Source organism: Cherax quadricarinatus, chromosome 7, assembly GCF_038502225.1.
Source record: "Cherax quadricarinatus isolate ZL_2023a chromosome 7, ASM3850222v1, whole genome shotgun sequence".
NCBI lineage: Eukaryota > Metazoa > Arthropoda > Malacostraca > Decapoda > Parastacidae > Cherax > Cherax quadricarinatus.
The window spans coordinates 69,454,623-69,476,612 of NC_091298.1; the positions used below are offsets into that span (position 1 = coordinate 69,454,623).

General features: G+C 39.7%; 1 protein-coding gene across 2 annotated transcripts in view; it reads right to left on the reverse strand.

Annotated features, from left to right (window-relative positions):
* Nucleotides 1-12,216, reverse strand: part of LOC128686972 (probable WRKY transcription factor protein 1) — a 33,275-nt gene extending 21,059 nt beyond the window's left edge. The window contains exons 1-7 of one of the 2 annotated variants that reach the window (XM_053774300.2): nt 12,074-12,216; nt 6,706-6,782; nt 4,957-5,077; nt 3,635-3,711; nt 3,363-3,433; nt 2,558-2,669; nt 818-990 (exon numbers count right to left, since the gene is read on the reverse strand). In XM_053774300.2, the coding sequence (XP_053630275.2) occupies nt 818-990; nt 2,558-2,669; nt 3,363-3,433; nt 3,635-3,711; nt 4,957-5,077; nt 6,706-6,755 (604 nt within the window). In that variant the 5' untranslated portion in view covers nt 6,756-6,782; nt 12,074-12,216. Of the gene's footprint in view, nt 1-817; nt 991-2,557; nt 2,670-3,362; nt 3,434-3,634; nt 3,712-4,956; nt 5,078-6,705; nt 6,783-12,073 lie in introns of those variants that run through there. The other variant, XM_070082705.1, reaches the window with a different exon arrangement.
* Nucleotides 12,217-21,990: the final 9,774 nt, after the last annotated feature.

Genomic DNA, 21,990 nt, shown 5'->3' on the forward strand with positions numbered 1-21,990 from the left:
ACTACTGATGCTCCTCACTTTACGATGGTTCCACTTACGATATTTCAACTACATGATGGTGTGACAGCGATGCACATTTAGTAGGGTACATTTATTGATAGGATATTTTTTTTTTTAACACATCGGTCGTCTCACACCAAGGCAGGGTGACCCAAAAAGAAAGAAAAATCCCCAAAAAGAAAATACTTCCATCATTCAACACTTTCACCTCACTCGTACATAATCGCTGTCTTCGCAGAGGCGCTTAGATACGACAGTTCAGAAGTCCCTCCAAACTGCCAATATCCCAAACCCCTCCTTTAAAGTGCAGGCATTGTACTTCCCATTCCCATTATATTCATTTATTTACTTTTCAATATTGGTATTTAGTTACAGTAATTATTTATGTATTCAGTGACAGTAATTAGTTATATTCGTATTTGACTTACGATATTTTCAACTTATGTCGAGTTTATCAGAACATAGCCCCATCATAAGTCAAGGAGCACCATACTATATTGGTCCTACTCTTTAGTAATTATAGTATGTCCAATATTCTGTGCATAAGAAGGGTCTTTCTTTAAAGTAATTTATACATGTCAATTACTCAAATGTCAACTGTATACTGTACTCCACTTTATAGAAATAAAATTGTGTGCAGCCAGCAGTAACAGCCTGGTTGATCAGACACTGATCCACCAGGAGGCCTGGTCACAGACCGGGCCATGGGGGCGTTGACCCCTGGAACTCTCTCCAGGTAAACAAGTCTCTTTTATAGTCATGAAACAATGCATCTTTTTGGTATTTTCAAGATAAACCTTACCAAAAATTTACAAACCTAGACGCCTTCTTGACACAATTGAAGGAAGAAGTGCCAAAATTTCCAGCAGTCCCCTTTTTCTTGTTTCTCCTTCACAGCTGAGAAGCCACAGCCGGTACAACAAGATGCTCCACCATATGTCGTCCTCGCTCTCAGGGTTCACACCAGCCAGGTAATGATTCACAACTTCTCTATGGAATTAAGAATTTTGTCAATTGAAGCAATGGAACTGGTTTAAAATGGACTCAAAGTCGGTGAAATTGCCGATGCATAAATTGCGCTAAGACGAATAACTTTGTGCCTACGTAATTCCAAACGACTTCCATCAAATTTCATTTTAAATACGTCTCAGATTATTTTTTTTTTTTTTTTTTTTTTTTCAACAAGTCGGCCGTCTCCCACCGAGGCAGGGTGACCCAAAAAAAGAAAGAAAATCCCCAAAAAGAAAATACTTTCATCATCATTCAACACTTTCACCAGATTATATTTTAAGTATATCTCAAGATTTTATGTAAATATAAATGTATACAGTGGACCCCCGAGTTTCATGAGCCTTGCGCTTCGTGAATTTTGGCTTTCGGCAACTTTTTTCATCAAAATAAAGCCTCGCGATTCATTCGTCATATGAAACGCATCTGTGCAGCCGGGAGCAGCCAGACGTACACAAAGGCTGCCACACAACATTCAGGAGTCAGAGCGGCATTGTCTCTGGGCGAGTGACCATCACTCCACGCGTTCATACGATACATTTCATCATAATCCATTGCTTTTTGTGTTTGAAACTGCTAAATAAGCCACCATGGGCTCAAAGAAAGCCTCTAGTGCCAGCACTTGGGTAAAGAAAGTGAGAAACACAATAGTAGAGGGTGGTAGTGATGGTGGTAGTGATTGTGATGGTGGTAGAGGGTGGTAGTGATGGTGGTAGAGAGGGGTAGAGAGGGGTAGAGAGGGGTAGAGAGGGGTAGAGGGTGGTAGTGGTTGTGATGGTGGTAGAGGGTAGAGCTACAAGAGCTCTCTTTATGGAAGGGGATTCCCCTTCTAAACAATAGTGTAACTTCTCCATCCTCTCCCCTCCTCCCGTCTTCCATACACTAACAAAGAGTCTTCAATAAGGTGTGATTTTATTGTTTTATTCTTGATTTCTCATTCTTTTCTGAATGTAAATCTATATTTAATCTATAAAAAAAATAATTTTTGTTAATACTTTTGGGTTTGTGGAACAGATTAATTGGATTTTCAATATGTCTTATGGGGAAAATGGTTTCGACATTCATGAATTCCGAGTTTCGGCAGACTCTCTGGAACGGATTAATCACGAAACTCGGGGGTCCACTGTATTCACATAAAATGTATATTTATATAAAATATGAAAACTACATTTCTGGTCCTGGAGGTGGACAGTGCAATGCCAGTACTCTGAAGGATGGCCAGTGTTTCCCCCATGGTTCAAACCCCACCCATTCTGTGGTTTGTTTATGGCTGGGAATTTTGCAGTTGGGTGGTCATTTGAACTATGATGTTTGTGCCCTACTGGGAAGACAGTCTGTGAACGGTGGAAGATAAGGAGTTTGAGGTAATCAGTCCCTCAGTTCAATGCAACACTATAAATGAAATGAGACGTTAATAAACAAATACTTAAAGTGAATTCCAAACTAAGATAAATGACAATGCACAGAAAAGCATTGTTTTTTTATGCAAAGCAATTTAAAAAAATTATGTATAAATTAGCAATTAGTTAATTCATACATAAACTCCCACCTGACAATGAGGCCATACACCTGCGCTTGACATATGTACAACAGCCCTTGGCCTTCAGTGATGACTTCCCCGGCCTTCAGTGACACCATGGCCACGGCCTTGCTCTTGCCACCTGGTGACAAGACAACAGTAACATTTTCAGTCACCATACAACTCTGCGGTGCTGAATGATCTACACGAGAGCCTCGCATGTAAAGCATCTTCTTTATGGCATTTCACATTATTGCTGCCTTCAAATTAAGCGATAGTTCATTATGTTCCATGTGCTGGTGATTGTCACTGGCGGGTGGAACAATTGCTAAACTGAAAGCCAATGAAACTGTGGAACATACACCAAAAAAACAAAAAAGGTGCTATACATGAGTGGTTCTCCTGTACATGGATTCACCCTTTTCATAAAACATTGTAATCTATATAACCCTCCTTAAACCAGTCTCTAGCACAGCATAGAAACAATACTAAAAAAACAGTTAAATTCTGCAACTATACTAGTGGTACACCGAGTTTTGAACAGCTCCCAACTTGACCAATTATGTAAGTGTGTTATTGTAAGTGCTTTTGTCAGTGTATTTTTGGAGGTCTGAAACGGACTAATTTAATTTACATTATTCCTTATGGGAACAAATTTGTTCGGTAACGGCACTCAAACAGCCTTCTGAAACGAATTATGGCCGAAACTTGGGGTACCACTGTATTTCCAAAATTATCACCTAAATATTGTATTACAGTATTAATTGAAGGATGAAATAATTCTGATATTTGAAACATTATGTACTGAAAGCAATGCCAAAATAATACTACTTACCCAAGATATCATAAACAAGTTTGATGTCATCTGCAACAGTGTCTTCGACTATATTAACATTTTTAACACGTCTGTTGAATAAAAAATCTGTTAGACATTGAGTAAGCTATCAGTAAGTGTATGTTAATTAACCTCAACCAATATACAAGTAAAAAGTTTCCATAATCAATTTTTATCCTTTACTCACAAGTACAGTAATTACATTAGTATTTAATTTTTTAACTAGTATATCGAGACTGCTTCCTTTTGAAATGAAATATTTTGTCTTGTACCTTGTTCCTACAACAATAAGCTTCAGGAAGTGAGTTGACACAGAAAATAGTTCCTCTTGTCTGGTTTTAAGCCAACCCTGGAAATGCATAAAAAAAAAATGGGATGAGAAAAAGTATACAACAGACCCCTACTCAGGGACTATTTGTATCACATAATATGAAAATACCAAAAGAAACCTAGGGTTATTATTCCTTTGCTCAACAAATACCAGATTCTAGACTGCCATCTCCTCCCTCTTATATTTATTTATTTATTTTATATCTTTGCAAACAGTATATTGAGAATTTATATTTACAATAGTGGGTTGCAATGCAAAGAGAGCCTCTATTATGCCTAGGCATTATGGGCCAACTTAACATTATTGGCTTACAGACAAACCATACCACAGGCGGGACTGAACCCGCGGTCAGAGAGTCTCAAAACTCCAGACTCTCTGACCGCGGGTTCAATCCCGCCCGTGGTATGGTGTGTTTGCAATCGTGTCATTACGATTTCGTGAGTCATGTTGGCTTACAGACCACTTAACACTAAGTATGACTGCTTCTGTTTGCATAACAACCAAATAGTTAACATGTAATGACCTTAAATACATATATGTAATGCTTATTGACCTTTTAAATAGGTTTAGGCTTGCCCGTAATGCTCTGCATAACCATGGGCTTTCTGCATGCATTTAAGTGTCACCCATTTTTGTATAAAAAATGTATCACGCGGAAATAAACTTTGACTTTGAATGGACTATTTGGGAAACAATTGCTATTGTTCGTTGTTTCTGAAACTACTTGATCCAGGTCATAACAACAATAATGAACAATTCAGGAAACAACAGACGTTATCTGTTGTCTGGACTTCATTCATTAAATACGAAATCCATTATATCAAAGTCCATTAAACTGAGGTTTCAACAGAGGGGATTATATCACTTGTGTCCTGCAACAACATTCAAAGTATATTTCATTTCCATGTTCTCTATGTCAGTTACAACGAGGAAACATCGATACTTTATACTGTATTTAAATGGTAAACAATTTAAATACAGAAAAGAGTGGATCTGGTCGCTTCTATGATATGGTGGCCAAAAGGTAATTCCGAAGGTCTTCAAGTTACTTGGCTATGGTGTCAACCATATCTACCTGGAGTATACCTGGAGAGTATTCTGGGGGTCAATGCCCCCATAACCTGGTCCATGACCAGGCCTCATGGTGGATCAGGGCCTGATCAACCAGGCTGTTACTGCCAACCACATGCAAACCAAAGTACAAACCACAGCCTGGCTGGTCAATGATCTCGGTATTCACAGTCATATTTATGTCACTCTTACCTTCAGTAAGTGGCTGTTACTAAGAGTTAAAAACTTGTTTAAAAATTCTCTAACTCTTCTCACTACGGCCCAACGATCACACCTCTTAATTGACTGACCCTCTTCGAAGCACGTCAGGAGCCTGTCAAAAAAAAAAAAAAAAAAAAATCCATAATGAAAATAAAAATGGCTTCTTAGAAATACACTAGATTTTTACAGAAAATATCTTGCTAAATGTCATTGCATTATGCTGATTACTTCCTAATTTAAGAAAATCTTTATAACAACAATTAACATAAATTCTGTACTATGAGCTTCTCAAAATTATTGTGCAGTACTGTCTCTATGTATAATGTTTTGAAAAAAGAAACTGTGTAATTTTGAATTTATAATGTCTTGTAAGTTACATTTTAATAATTCAACTTTACTGATATACAGTGGACCCCCAGTTTACAAAATTATTTCATTCCAGAAGTATGTTCAGGTGCCAGTACTGACCGAATTTGTTCCCATAAGGAATATTGTGAATTAGATTAATCCATTTCAGACCCCCAAACATACACATACAAACGCACTTACATAAATACACTTACATAAGTGGTCGCATTGGGAGCTGATCGTAAATCGGGGGTCCACTGTACTGTACAGTACTTGAACACTGACTTGCCATGTGATTTTTTGCAATTGTATTACAGTATTACGATTTTCAGAGTCAAACTATGAAGCCTAAACACTATTACTAATCATAATATATATGAATAATGGGGATGGTTTAAATACTTAGACCTGTCTATAGCACACTTAGTGGAATGTGAGAGTTATACAGTGGACCCCCGGTTAACGAACTTTCTTCATTCCAGTAGTATGTTCAGGTGCCAGTACTGACCGAATTTTTTCCCATAAGGAATATTGTGAAGTAGATTAGTCCATTTCAGACCCCCAAACATACACGTACAAACGCACTTACATAAATACACTTACATAATTGGTCGCATTTGGAGGTGATCGTTAAGCGGGGGTCCACTGTACTGTGGTAATTGTGTCAGTATATACTTCATTCGAAAAATTGTAAATTTTGTATGGCACCATCTGATAAACTCATCTATAATAGAATATCCTAAAACACTGCCAAGAAATCATACTTCTGGCATTTCATACATTCCTACATCACATGTTGTTATATTCGGGGTGATGTACTGAACCCGCAGGGGTTATGAAGTACCTTGAGGTAGTCAAGTATGATCCAAGGGGAGAGCTTTCTAATTCCTTGGATCAAAAGCTCTCAACTAGCATGAAGCAATCCATCCTTAAAAAGGAATGGGAGGTACAGCAATGAGTAATAAGACAGGGATGAAAATTTCATCTTTAAAGCCACTTAGCTTTACTTGATAGGTAAGACACATGTGTAACAGTTAGGTAACTTTATTGAGAAATGTTTTGCATACCCAGTAGACTTCTTCAGTAGAGAGGTGGCAGCAGAAGCAGTAGAACTGTAAAGACAATGTAATCAGTCCATCCATCACTGGAACACTGTTCTAGACTATAGAGCAATACTCTTCTCCAGACTGAGGGACTAACCACCTCAAAACTGTGTCTTCAAGGGTGATGGACTGATTCAATCATCTTTACATCTCTAATGCTTCTGCTAGCTCCTCTATACTCAACTGAAGAAGTCTACTGTGTGGGTAAAACATTTCAAAATAAAATTACCTAACTGTTGCACATGTGTCTTACTTATCAACTTGTTGGTATTGTATACTATTGCATTACCTGTGAATCTGATGGAAGTTCATCTCACACTTTTTTGAAGGAGCTCCCATTGTGGTCCAGTTTATGTCTCTGTATCACTAAGGAATAAAAATTTTATTAGTATATCATCTTAAAACAAGAATACAGTAGTTCCCCCCATATCCATGGGTGATACATTCCAAGGCCTACCATGGATTCCCGAAACCCTAGATAGCAGCGAATGCTATATAGTTATACGTATATGTCGTTTATCATTTACTTATATGCTTATGATAAAGTTTAATTGATAAATTACACAAACACTAAGTGGAGAATTAGTACAAAAGCATTCACATTGCTAAACTCACAAACTAGTATTTAGTCACTTAGCCATAATACCAACTTACCTCATAATTTGTAATATTTTTAAGTTGAGAATTAATCTAAGTCTGCCCGAAATGCCTAGCAATGCTAGGTGTTCTAGTGGCCCCCTCTGTAATTAGTATTTTACTACATGTAAACCACACAATAACCAAATTCTGTAAACTCAGCATTGTAATCCTTATAGAGAATAAACTTGATTTGATTTGATTTCACGGCTTCTCTTAGGCTTTGAAGAAATACCACCATTGCTACTTTTGTGCTTTGTGGTTATTATTAAACATAATTTTCATTTTTATTTTCGAGCCACGGATAACTGAAACCACAAACAATGAATCTGCAGATGCAGGGGTTCTACTGTACTGTACTTTTTAGCACTGAATCTGAAGTAATGTGATAGTGTGCCCTAACTGTAAAATCTACTGTATTAATGTTTCTTTAAAGATTGAGTCATGATACAACAGGTCAATTTTAATACAGTATTTTTAATTTAGCGACCTAAAAACCCTTCAATACAAATGTAATTAAAGTTTTTTGGTATGTTTAGTAAGACCTGAAACATAATCAATGTAAAGTTGTATCGTATACTTGTAGAAATAAATATCATTATTATTATTATTAATGACATCAGATATGGAATTTTTCAGGAACTATTGACTGAATGATCCTCAAAATAATAACTCTAACATTCAGGAGAAAGTACTAAATTTGCAGGGGTAATGCAGCACATAATGGCACTTGTATTGTGATTATTATTATTATAATAAAAAAGAAGCACTAAACCACAAGGGCCAAACAGCACTTCTATTGGGAGCCGTTTAATTTGATAAGTAAAGCTTCAATAATAGCTGTATTGATGATCTTTGAATTAATAGCCATAATGTCCTATGAACACAAGATATATAATTGTTGTGGCTTATTTCTATTAGGACCCTTCCATCCTCTCCCCCAAGATGCAACCAAAAACAGTCCACCACACATTATAATCATAATTAAACACTAAACCCATAAAAGTAATACAGCACTGTCTACTACACAGTGACACCTTATCTACTGCTAGGTGAACAGAGGCAGCAGGTGCAAGGTACAGCGAGCTATATTCCTGCATGGAGTTCTGGGTACCAATGCTCCCACAGCCCAGGCCTGGAGAACACCTGGAGAGGGTTTTGGGGGTCAATGCCCCCACAGCCCAGTCTGTGACCAGGCCTCATGGTGGATCAGGGCCTGATCAAAAAGGCTGTTACTGTTGGCCACACGCAACCCGGCGTACGAATCACAGCCCGGCTGGTCAGGTACTGAATTTAGGTGCCTGTTCAGCACCTTCTTGAAGACAGCCAGGAGGTCTATTGGTAATCCCCCTTATGTATGATGGAAGGCAGTTGAACAGTACTGGGCCCTTGACACTTATTGTGTTGTCTCTTATCATGCTAGTGGTACCCTTGCTGTTCATTGTGGGGATGTTGCATCGTCTCTGTGACCAGGCTTCACGGTGCATCAGAGCTTGATCAATTAGGCAGTTACTCCTGGATGCATGCAAAGCAATGTATGAACCACAGCCCAGCTGGTCAGGACTTAGGTGCCTGTTCAGCACCTGCTTAAAGACAGCCAGGGGTCTACTGGTAATCCCCCTTATGTATGCTGGGAGGCAGTTAACAGTCTTGGGCCCCTGGCTCTGACTTCACAAATAAAAAAACCAAAGAGGTTTCTGGAACACTATAGGCTCAATAGCTGAATCAACTTAATGTTTGTGACTCCCCCCCCCATCCACATCCATAATTTACCTGTCTAACAATCTGCATAATTTTCAGAGTTTTTTTGAGGGCTGATCTTGAGGTGATCCCCATACCTTGTACTCTCTAGGGTGACGGAACCTCCATCTAGGGTAGAGGAACCTCCATCTAGGGTGGACTAACCTCCCTCTAGGGAGAATTAACCTCTCTAGGGAGGATTAACCTCCCTCTAAGGAGGATTAACCTCCCACCAGGGAGGATTAACTTCCCTCTAGAGGATTAACCTCCCTCTAGAGAGGATAAGCCTCCCTCTAGGGAGGATTAACCTCCCACTAGGGTGGAGGAACCACTATCCAGGATGGAGGAACCTTTATTATAGGCTGGATTAGCTTCCAACTAGGGTGGATTAACCTCCATCTAGGATGGAGGAACCATCACCTAGGGTGGAGGAACCACCATATAGGGTGGAGGAACCACCATCTAGGGTGGAGGAACCACCATCTAGGGTGGAGGAACCACCATCTAGGGTGGAGGAACCATCATCTAGGGTGGAGGAACCACCATCTAGGGTGGAGGAACCACCATCTAGGGTGGAGGAACCACCATCTAGGGTGGAGGAACCACCATCTAGGGTGGAGGAATCACCATCTAGGGTGGAGGAACTACCATCTAGGGTGGAGGAACCACCATCTAGGGTGGAGGAACCACCATCTAGGATGAAGGAACCACCATCTAGGATGGAGGAACCACCATCTAGGGTGGAGGAACCATCATCTAGGATGGAGGAACCACCATCTAGAGTGGAGGAACCACCATCTAGGGTGGAGGAACCACCATCTAGGGTGGAGGAACCACAATCTAGGGTGGAGGAATCACCATCTAGGGTGGAGGAACTACCATCTAGGGTGGAGGAACCACCATCTAGGGTGGAGGAACCACCATCTAGGATGGAGGAACCACCATCTAGGATGGAGGAACCACCATCTAGGGTGGAGGAACCATCATCTAGGATGGAGGAACCACCATCTAGAGTGGAGGAACCACCATCTAGGGTGGAGGAACCACCATCTAGGGTGGAGGAACCACCATTTAGGGTGGAGGAACCATCATCTAGGGTGGAGGAACCACCATCTAGGGTGGAGGAACCACCATCTAGCGTGGAGGAACCACCATCTAGGATGGAGGAACCACCATCTAGGATGGAGGAACCACCATCTAGGATGGAGGAACCACCATCTAGGGTGGAGGAACCTCCATCTAGGGTGGAGGAACCACCATCTAGGATGGAGGAACCTCCATCTAGGGTGGAGGAACCACCATCTAGGATGGAGGAACCTCCATCTAGGGTGGAGGAATCACCATCTAGGATGGAGGAACCACCATCTAGGGTGGAGGAGCCTCCATCTAGGGTGGAGGAATCACCATCTAGGATGGAGGAACCTCCATCTAGGGAGGAGGAACCACCATCTAGGATGGAGGAACCACCATCTAGGATGGAGGAACCACCATCTAGGATGGAGGAACCTCCATCTAGGGTGGAGGAACCTCCATCTAGGGTGGAGGAACCACCATGTAGGATGGAAGAACCTCCATCTAGGGTGGAGGAATCATCATCTAGGATGGAGGAACCTCCATTTAGGGTGGAGGAACCTCCATCTAGGGTGGAGGAATCACCATCTAGGATGGAGCAACCTCCATCTAGGGTGGAGGAACCTCAATCTAGGGTGGAGGAATCACCATCTAGGATGGAGGAACCACCATCTAGGGTGGAGGAATCACAATCTAGGATGGAGGAACCACCATCTAGGGTGGAGGAATCACCATCTAGGGTGGAGGAATGACCATCTAGGGTGGAGGAACCACATCTAGGATGGAGGAATCACCATCTAGGGTGGAGGAATCACCATCTAGGGTGGAGGAACCACCATCTAGGGTGGAGGAATCACCATCTAGGGTGGAGGAACCACCATCTAGGGTGGAGGAATCACCATCTAGGGTGGAGGAATCACCATCTAGGGTGGAGGAATCACCATCTAGGGTGGAGGAACCACCATCTAGGGTGGAGGAATCACCATCTATGGTGGAGGAATCACCATCTAGGGTGGAGGAATTACCATCTAGGGTGGAGGAACCTCCATGTAGTGGAGGAATCACCATCTAGGGTGGAGGAACCACCATGTAGGGTGGAGGAATCACCATCTAGGGTGAAGGAATCACCATCTAGGGTGAAGGAATCACCATCTAGGGTGGAAGAATCACCATCTAGGGTGGAGGAACCACCATCTAGGGTGGAGGAATCACCATCTAGGGTGGAGGAATCACCATCTAGGGTGGAGGAACCTCCATGTAGTGGAGGAATCACCATCTAGGGTGGAGGAATTACCATCTAGGGTGGAGGAATCACCATCTAGGGTGGAGGAACCTCCATGTAGTGGAGGAATCACCATCTAGGGTGGAGGAATCACCATCTAGGGTGGAGGAATCACCATCTAGGGTGGAGGAACCTCCATGTAGTGGAGGAATCACCATATAGGGTGGAGGAATCACTATCTAGGGTGGAGGAACCTCCATGTAGTGGAGGAATCACCATCTAGGGTGGAGAAATCACCATCTAGGGTGGAGGAACCACCATCTAGGGTGGAGGAATCACCATCTAGGGTGGAGGAACCACCATCTAGGGTGGAGGAACCACCATCTAGGGTGGAGGAATCACCATCTAGGGTGGAGGAATCACCACTTAGGATGGATTAACTTCCATCTAGGGTGGATTAACCTCCATCTAGGGTGGATTAACCTCCATCTAGGGTGGATTAACCTCCATCTAGGGTGGATTAACCTCCATCTAGGGTGGATTAACCTCCATCTAGGGTGGATTAACCTCCATCTAGGGTGGATTAACCTCCATCTAGGGTGGATTAACCTCCATCTAGGGTGGATTAACCTCCATCTAGGGTGGATTAACCTCCATCTAGGGTGGAGGAACCACCATCTAGGGTGGAGGAACCACCATCTAGGGTGGAGGAACCACCATCTAGGGTGGAGGAACCACCATCTAGGGTGGAGGAATCACCACTTAGGATGGATTAACCTCCATCTAGGGTGGATTAACCTCCATCTAGGGTGAATTAACCTCCATCTAGGGTGGATTAACCTCCATCTAGGGTGGATTAACCTCCATCTAGGGTGGATTAACCTCCATCTAGGGTGGATTAACCTCCATCTAGGGTGGATTAACCTCCATCTAGGGAGATAAACAAGACAAGTCACCAACCACGCCACCTCCATCAGTTCTCTCTTACCATCAATTCACCGCCTCTGCTAGCCACTGGCAGCATCAATCACAAGGTAGCTGACAGCTACACCATCAATCTAGAGGCTAGAGAAGGTAAATAACCTAGGAATGATGAGTGAGAAAGTCAGCACGTGTTGTCAGTGGTCACCCCTCCCTCTGCTCTCAGTGCAACGCTGCCAAACTTACATTGTTGCTCTATAACAACTTAAGTTATCTTTGTAATCATGTGCAAACATTGAGAACATTGACATTATTAATATGTATTGTTATCTGCTATGTCAGTGAACATTTGGTGGGTTAAATTGTTAGTGTATATCTCGATTTTCATTTTACACTTGGCACATGTGGCTAGTTATGATCCCTATTAAAAAATGGAAGTTATTTATGCTAATTAGGAGAAAATTTGCAATGTTGAAAGTTACAGATTTGTAAAAAAAAAAAATGTATTTTTAAACATTTTACACTCATATAATAATGAAAAACTTACAAAATTATATTATATGATTATACTGATGGTCCTTTAGTTCACAATTTTTTTTTAAGACGGTTGAGAACCAGTAAAGCTTATTATGCTTTTATTGAACTCTAGCTCCCGGCACTCCGGGGAAGAATATAGCTGACCAAAGGTTTGAACAGTTTGGGGACTGTTGTTACTTTATCTTATCTAGAAACTTTAATTGTATTTTGCACTTCCAAGTTTCATACTATTATTGTTATTACATTAATGGGGAGGGCTAAACCCGCAGGGGTAGTACAGATCGACCCTAGGAAGGTAAGGACAGCTCCCCCCTTCCTAGGATCAGTTATTATTATAATCAAAAAGCGCTAAACCTACTAGGATCATACTTCCTTGAATCAAGAGCCTCTATGACCAGGTCGAGGAACTTCAAGCGTTCCCAGTAATTTGGGTGTTTTATCGCACTTATGTGCGCCGTGAAGATTGTCTGTACATTTTCCAGGTCTGCAATTTCACCTGCCTTGAAGGGTGTAGTTAGTGTGCAGCAATATTCCAGCCTAGATAGAACAAGCGACCTGAAGAGTGTCATCATGGGCTTGGCATCCCTAGTTTTGAAGGTTTTCATTATCCATTCTTATTATTTTCCTAGCAGATGTGGTAGATACATTATTGTGATCTTTGAAAGTGAGATTCTCTGACATTATCACTCCCAGGTCCTTCACATTAGTTTTTCGCTCTATTGTGTGGCTGGAATTCGTTTTATACTCCGATACAATTTTAATCTCCTCGAGTTTTCCATAGCAAAGTAATTGAAATTTGTCTTCATTGAACTTCATATTGTTTTCTGCTGCCCATTTAGAGATTTGGTTGATGTCCACTTGGAGACTTGCAGTGTCTTCGATGGATGACACTCATGTAAATTCTGGTATCATTAGCATATCTGACATAGACATCTCTGTCTATGTCAGATATGAGAATAAGGAACAAGATGGGAGCTAGTACTGTGCTTTGCGGAACAGCATTACACAGTAGCCACCTCAGACTTTGTTTACTGTTACTTTTTGTGTTCTATTTGTTAGGAGGTTATAGATCCATCTAGCAACTTTTCCTGAGGTGTCACAGAACACTGAGAGGACACACAAACATCACTGGAAACACTGATACATTTTATTATCTAATAGAAAAGTATAGAGTATAGCATGTGGGTGAGACATTGATGAGTTGAGGTGGAGGTTGTGTGGTGGTTCCTACCCTGTCACTCACATCATCATAATCATCATCTGAGATGACATCATCATCACTATCATCATTATACCAACACTCATGGTAAAATTCGATGGTTTGTCACTTATACTCTCTCTCTCTCTCTCTCTCCAGTTCCTCAAACTTACTAACTTTTCCTGCACTTTACTTACTTTCTAATTACCAAACCTAGAAGTGGATTCGACTTAACTACTTAAATTATTATTATTATTATTATTATTATTATTATTATTATTATTATTATTATTATTATTATTATCATCAAAGAAGATATATATTTTGGTTGTCTATTACACATGGACTATATAATTATCAATATTATTATTATTATTATTGTCTATTAACATTAAATCTACGTGTTAGATCACAGTCAACTGCAGTGTCTGTATATCTGTGTCGTGATTGTGTATGAGTGTATATCTCTGTGTCGTGATTGTGTATGAGTGTATATCTCTGTGTCGTGATTGTGTATGAGTGTATATCTCTGTGTCGTGATTGTGTATGAGTGTATATCTCTGTGTCGTGATTGTGTATGAGTATATCTCTGTGTCGTGATTGTGTATGAGTGTATATCTCTGTGTCGTGATTGTGTATGAGTGTATATCTCTGTGTCGTGATTGTGTATGAGTGTATATCTGTGTCGTGAGTGTGTATGAGTGTATATCTCTGTGTCGTGATTGTGTATGAGTGTATATCTGTGTCGTGATTGTGTATGAGTGTATATCTCTGTGTCGTGATTGTGTATGAGTGTATATCTCTGTGTCGTGAGTGTGTATGAGTGTATATCTCTGTGTCGTGATTGTGTATGAGTGTATATCTCTGTGTCGTGATTGTGTATGAGTGTATATCTCTGTGTCGTGATTGTGTATGAGTGTATATCTCTGTGTCGTGATTGTGTATGAGTGTATATCTCTGTGTCGTGATTGTGTATGAGTATATCTCTGTGTCGTGATTGTGTATGAGTGTATATCTCTGTGTCGTGATTGTGTATGAGTGTATATCTGTGTCGTGATTGTGTATGAGTGTATATCCTTATTGTATGTTGTGATTGTGTATGGTGGACTCAGCACACTGCTGCTCGGGTCATGTATACACAACATTGACTTCACAATCTCCAACATATTTGAAGCCTCCAGCAGGTATCCCTCAAGTTGTATCCCTCAAGGGGTACCTTTATGAGAGATGTGCAAGCATACATCAGGTATCCCTCAAGTGGTACCTTTAAGACAGACAAGTTTACAGCAGGTATCCCTCAAGTGGTACCTTAAGACAGACTTGCAAGCATACAACAGGTATCCCTCAAGCGGTACCTTTAACACAGACGTGCAAGCTTACAGCAGGTATCCCTCAAGTGGAACCCTTAAGAAATGTGCAAACATACATCAGGTATCCCTCAAGTGGTATTTCTCAAGTGATAACCTTAAGTGGTATCCCTCAAGTGGTACTTTTAAGACAGACGTGCAAGCATACATCAGGTATCCCTCAAGTTGTTGCCAGAATATTTTGTCTCCTCCTCCAATTTATTACTCGAGAACGCCTCGTGGGATAGGCTTGAAACCTTCAGAACTGATGTATCTTACCCGTAATTTACTTTCTTTTTATTGAGAAAGTTGAAATATTGATTTCCATATAGGTCGTGGGGGATACCTTTCTTGGATCATTGAGGTAGAGGAGGCTGGGTTAATAGGATGGAGGGATACCTTTCCTGGATCACTAAGATAGAGGCTGGGTATATAGGGCGGAGGGATACCTTTCCTGGATCACTGAGATAGAGGCTGGGTATATAGGGCGGAGGGATACCTTTCCTGGATCACTGAGATAGAGGCTGGGTATACAGGACGGAGGGATATCTTTCTTGGATCACTGAGGTAGAGGAGGTTGGGTATATAGGATGGTGGGATACCTTTCTTGGATCACTAGCAGGATGTTGGGGATACCTTTCTTGGATCACTAATAGGATGTGGGGGATACCTTTCTTAGATCACTGAGGTAGAGAGGGCTGGGTATGCAGAGTGTGGGGGATACCTTTCTTGGATTACTAATAGGATGTGGGGGATACCGTTCTTGGATCACTAATAGGATGTTGGGGATACCTTTCTTGGATCACTAATAGGATGTTGGGGATACCTTTCTTGGATCACTAATAGGATGTGGGGATACCTTTCTTAGATCACTGAGGTAGAGAGGGGTGGGTACGCAGAGTGTGGGGGATACCTTTCTTGGATTACTAGACTTAGGGAATACAGGAATACTTTCTGGTACCACATCAAATGTGACAATCTCTCACAATATTAAGTAATAATCTAATGCAGGAAGACTCAGAGTGGAAGATAGCATCAGTGAAGGCTTGTGTAATGACTTACACACTTGTGCTACACCTGTGGGGGACGTTTCGCCCACCAGTGTCTTCCTCAGTCCAATACAGAGATGAATAGATGAAAATCAGAAGGAGTTTGAGGTAATCAGTCCCTCAAGATTGACGGACTGATCATATCAACTCCAAGTTAAGGGACTGATTTCTTCAAACTCCCTCTGATCTTCAACTGTTCTTCTCTGTATTGGACTGAGGAAGTCACTGGTGCGCGAAACGTTTCTTCAATAAAGATACACGAATGTCTCATTCATCATCCTGACTCACGAAATCGTAATGACGCAATTGCAAACAAACCATACCAAGGGTGGGGTTAGAACCCGCGATCAGAGAACTCTGATCGTGGGTTCTAACCCCACCCGTGGTATGGTTTCATCATCCAGTTGGTTCTCTGAATCACTTATCTACAAGTGGCTTGTGTACACACACACACACACACACACACACACACACACACAGGAGCTAGGACTCGACCCCTGCAACCACAAATAGGTGAGTACACACACACACACACACACACATCTGTAACTCCACACCACTTACACACACACACACCAGCTTTAAGACGAGGTTTGATAAAGCTCATGGAGCAGGGAGAGAGTGGACCTAGAAGCGACCAATGAAGAGGCGGGGCCAGGAGTTATGGCTCGACCCCTACAGCCACAAATAGATGACTAAACACACACACACATGACCCCAAACAGCACGTACTTAATCACAGATCAACACTACATTACGAAGGGACTTTGTCGTAACAGCCCTATAGGCCTAAACGTCACTAAACACACATTATTCCTACTGATATGTAAAGCAGTATGCCTAACTCTCCTCACCTCAAGTAATATTTATCACAATTGAGGGCAAACTATAGCAAGGTAATACAAGATTTATCGAAGTTCCCAAAGCTTATTATCCATGGTTAACTGGCAAGGTTCGAAGCCTCTCTAGTACAGGAGGGTCGTCAAGGCTGTACGTAACCTATTTACTGACACTTAAAGATATCTCAATCCCCTAAAATAGGGGAATTAAGCAAGCTCTCAGCTCATTTAAGCTGAGAAATACTGACTTCCAGTACACACACACACTTATTGACCCTAATTTGTATCTCCATATATATTAATGACTTACTGTGTGTTTTTTGCAGTTTGAATTATATAAATATTGTATCTACATAATACCTTTATATACAGTAGGTACTGTATTTACATAATACTGTATTGCATGAGCATTGTATTCACAAAGTACTCTATTAGAAGTATTGCATTCATGTTGTATTATACATAATAATTTAACAAATAAGTATTGTATTCACATAATACTGCATTGTATTCACATGATACTGTATTGTATTCACATGATACTGTATTGTATTCACATGATACTGTATTGTATTCACATGATACTGTATTGTATTCACATGATACTGTATTGTATTCACATGATACTGTATTGTATTCACATGATACTGTATTGTATTCACATGATACTGTATTGTATTCACATGATACTGTATTGTATTCACATGATACTGTATTGTATTCACATGATACTGTATTGTATTCACATGATACTGTATTGTATTCACATGATACTGTATTGTATTCACATGATACTTATTGTATTCACATGATACTGTATTGTATTCACATGATACTGTATTGTATTCACATGATACTGTATTGTATTCACATGATACTGTATTGTATTCACATGATACTGTATTGTATTCACATGATACTGTATTGTATTCACATGATACTGTATTGTATTCACATGATACTGTATTGTATTCACATGATACTGTATTGTATTCACATGATACTGTATTGTATTCACATGATACTGTATTGTATTCACATGATACTGTATTGTATTCACATGATACTGTATTGTATTCACATGATACTGTATTGTATTCACATGATACTGTATTGTATTCACATGATACTGTATTGTATTCACATGATACTGTATTGTATTCACATGATACTGTATTGTATTCACATGATACTGTATTGTATTCACATGATACTGTATTGTATTCACATGATACTGTATTGTATTCACATGATACTGTATTGTATTCACATGATACTGTATTGTATTCACATGATACTGTATTGTATTCACATGATACTGTATTGTATTCACATGATACTGTATTGTATTCACATGATACTGTATTGTATTCACATGATACTGTATTGTATTCACATGATACTGTATTGTATTCACATGATACTGTATTGTATTCACATGATACTGTATTGTATTCACATGATACTGTATTGTATTCACATGATACTGTATTGTATTCACATGATACTGTATTGTATTCACATGATACTGTATTGTATTCACATGATACTGTATTGTATTCACATGATACTGTATTGTATTCACATGATACTGTATTGTATTCACATGATACTGTATTGTATTCACATGATACTGTATTGTATTCACATGATACTGTATTGTATTCACATGATACTGTATTGTATTCACATGATACTGTATTGTATTCACATGATACTGTATTGTATTCACATGATACTGTATTGTATTCACATGATACTGTATTGTATTCACATGATACTGTATTGTATTCACATGATACTGTATTGTATTCACATGATACTGTATTGTATTCACATGATACTGTATTGTATTCACATGATACTGTATTGTATTCACATGATACTGTATTGTATTCACATGATACTGTATTGTATTCACATGATACTGTATTGTATTCACATGATACTGTATTGTATTCACATGATACTGTATTGTATTCACATGATACTGTATTGTATTCACATGATACTGTATTGTATTCACATGATACTGTATTGTATTCACATGATGCTGTATTGTATTCACATGATACTGTATTGTATTCACATGATACTGTATTGTATTCACATGATACTGTATTGTATTCACATGATACTGTATTGTATTCACATGATACTGTATTGTATTCACATGATACTGTATTGTATTCACATGATACTGTATTGTATTCACATGATACTGTATTGTATTCACATGATACTGTATTGTATTCACATGATACTGTATTGTATTCACATGATACTGTATTGTATTCACATGATACTGTATTGTATTCACATGATACTGTATTGTATTCACATGATACTGTATTGTATTCACATGATACTGTATTGTATTCACATGATACTGTATTGTATTCACATGATACTGTATTGTATTCACATGATACTGTATTGTATTCACATGATACTGTATTGTATTCACATGATACTGTATTGTATTCACATGATACTGTATTGTATTCACATGATACTGTATTGTATTCACATGATACTGTATTGTATTCACATGATGCTGTATTGTATTCACATGATACTGTATTGTATTCACATGATACTGTATTGTATTCACATGATACTGTATTGTATTCACATGATACTGTATTGTATTCACATGATGGTGTATTGTATTCACATGATACTGTATTGTATTCACATGATACTGTATTGTATTCACATGATGCTGTATTGTATTCACATGATACTGTATTGTATTCACATGATACTGTATTGTATTCACATGATACTGTATTGTATTCACATGATACTGTATTGTATTCACATGATACTGTATTGTATTCACATAATACTGTATTGTATTCACATGATACTGTATTGTATTCACATGATACTGTATTGTATTCACATGATACTGTATTGTATTCACATGATACTGTATTGTATTCACATGATATTGTATTGTATTCACATGATACTTATTGTATTCACATGATACTGTATTGTATTCACATGATACTGTATTGTATTCACATGATACTGTATTGTATTCACATGATACTGTATTGTATTCACATGATGCTGTATTGTATTCACATGATACTGTATTGTATTCACATGATACTGTATTGTATTCACATGATACTGTATTGTATTCACATGATACTGTATTGTATTCACATGATACTGTATTGTATTCACATGATACTGTATTGTATTCACATGATGCTGTATTGTATTCACATGATACTGTATTGTATTCACATGATACTGTATTGTATTCACATGATACTGTATTGTATTCACATGATACTGTATTGTATTCACATGATACTGTATTGTATTCACATGATACTGTATTGTATTCACATGATACTGTATTGTATTCACATGATACTGTATTGTATTCACATGATGCTGTATTGTATTCACATGATACTGTATTGTATTCACATGATACTGTATTGTATTCACATAATATTGTATTGTATTCACATGATACTGTATTGTATTCACATGATACTGGAAGTTTATTATGACAGACAGGGGTCGGTTGAATTACGAACTAACCTAAGCTTCGTACTCTAAGATCTGTAATAATATAACACTCTTGGTGGAAGAATAGGTTGCAAGGTGAATTTTGTGGTGTAAACGCGACCTTCAGCTTAGCATTCATGGTGGGAGTTTCAAGAAGACTGGAAGGTCTTGCTAGCCTGGTTAACCATACATGAATACAAGACATGCTTCTCTCACAGCTTCAAGAAGACTGGAAGACCACTCTCACAGCTTCGAGAAGACTGGAAGACCACTCCCACAGCTTCGAGAAGACTGGAAGACCACTCTCACAGCTTCGAGAAGACTGGAAGACCACTCCCACAGCTTCGAGAAGACTGGAAGACCACTCCCACAGCTTCGAGAAGACTGGAAGACCACTCCCACAGCTTCAACAAGAGTGGAAGACCACTCCCACAGCTTCGAAAAGACTGGAAGACCACTCCCACAGCTTCGAGAAGACTGGAAGACCACTCCCACAGCTTCAACAAGACTGGAAGACCACTCCCACAGCTTCAAGAAGACTGGGAGACCACTTCTACAGCTTCGAGAAGACTGGGAGACCACTTCTACAGGTTCAAGAAGACTGGGAGACCACTTCTACAGGTTCAAGAAGACTGGACGACCAGTCCCACAGCTTCAAGAAGACTGGAAGACCACTCCCACAGCTTCAAAAAGACTGGGAGACCACTTCCACAGCTTCAAGAAGACTGGAAGACCAGTCCCACAGCTTCAAGAATCTGGAAGACCACTCCCACAGCTTCAAAAAGACTGGGAGACCACTCCCACAGCTTCAAAAAGACTGGGAGACCACTTCCACAGCTTCAAGAAGACTGGAAGACTACTCCCACAGCTTCAACAAGACTGGAAGACCACTCCCACAGCTTCAACAAGACTGGAAGATCACTCTAAAAGCTTCAAGAAGACTGGAAGCCCACTCCCACAGCTTCAAGAAGACTGGAGGACCACTCCCAAAGCTTCAAGAAGACTGGAAGACCAGTCCCACAGCTTCAAGAAGACTGGAAGACCACTTCCACAGCTTCAAGAAGACTGGAGGATCTCACCAGTCTGGCTAACCACACAGGTTTTTCAAAGGTCTTTAATTCGTCTGGTAATGCACGTACTATTAGGAGGACGGGTTAAATGCAGGACGTCAGTACCTGTTGAAGTTTCTACTTGAAAAGAGTAAGTGAGCAAAGTGTGAGGAAGGGATGAGAGAGTAACCAGGAAAATCTTTGGATAGTTAACGAAAGAATTAAGTTGACTTGGGTGTTGGTGGATATTGGTAAACAAGGGCATCAATGATGATCAATATTTTACACTTGTAAAAGTTAGTGTGATTCAACAGTGAGGTTTATCAACTACTGGTGTTAGTAAATGTGTTAGATATAATGCTAGTTTCTAAGCATGTGTTCAGCAGCGTTACCAAACATACAAGTTAATCAAGGGACATGTCTCGTGTA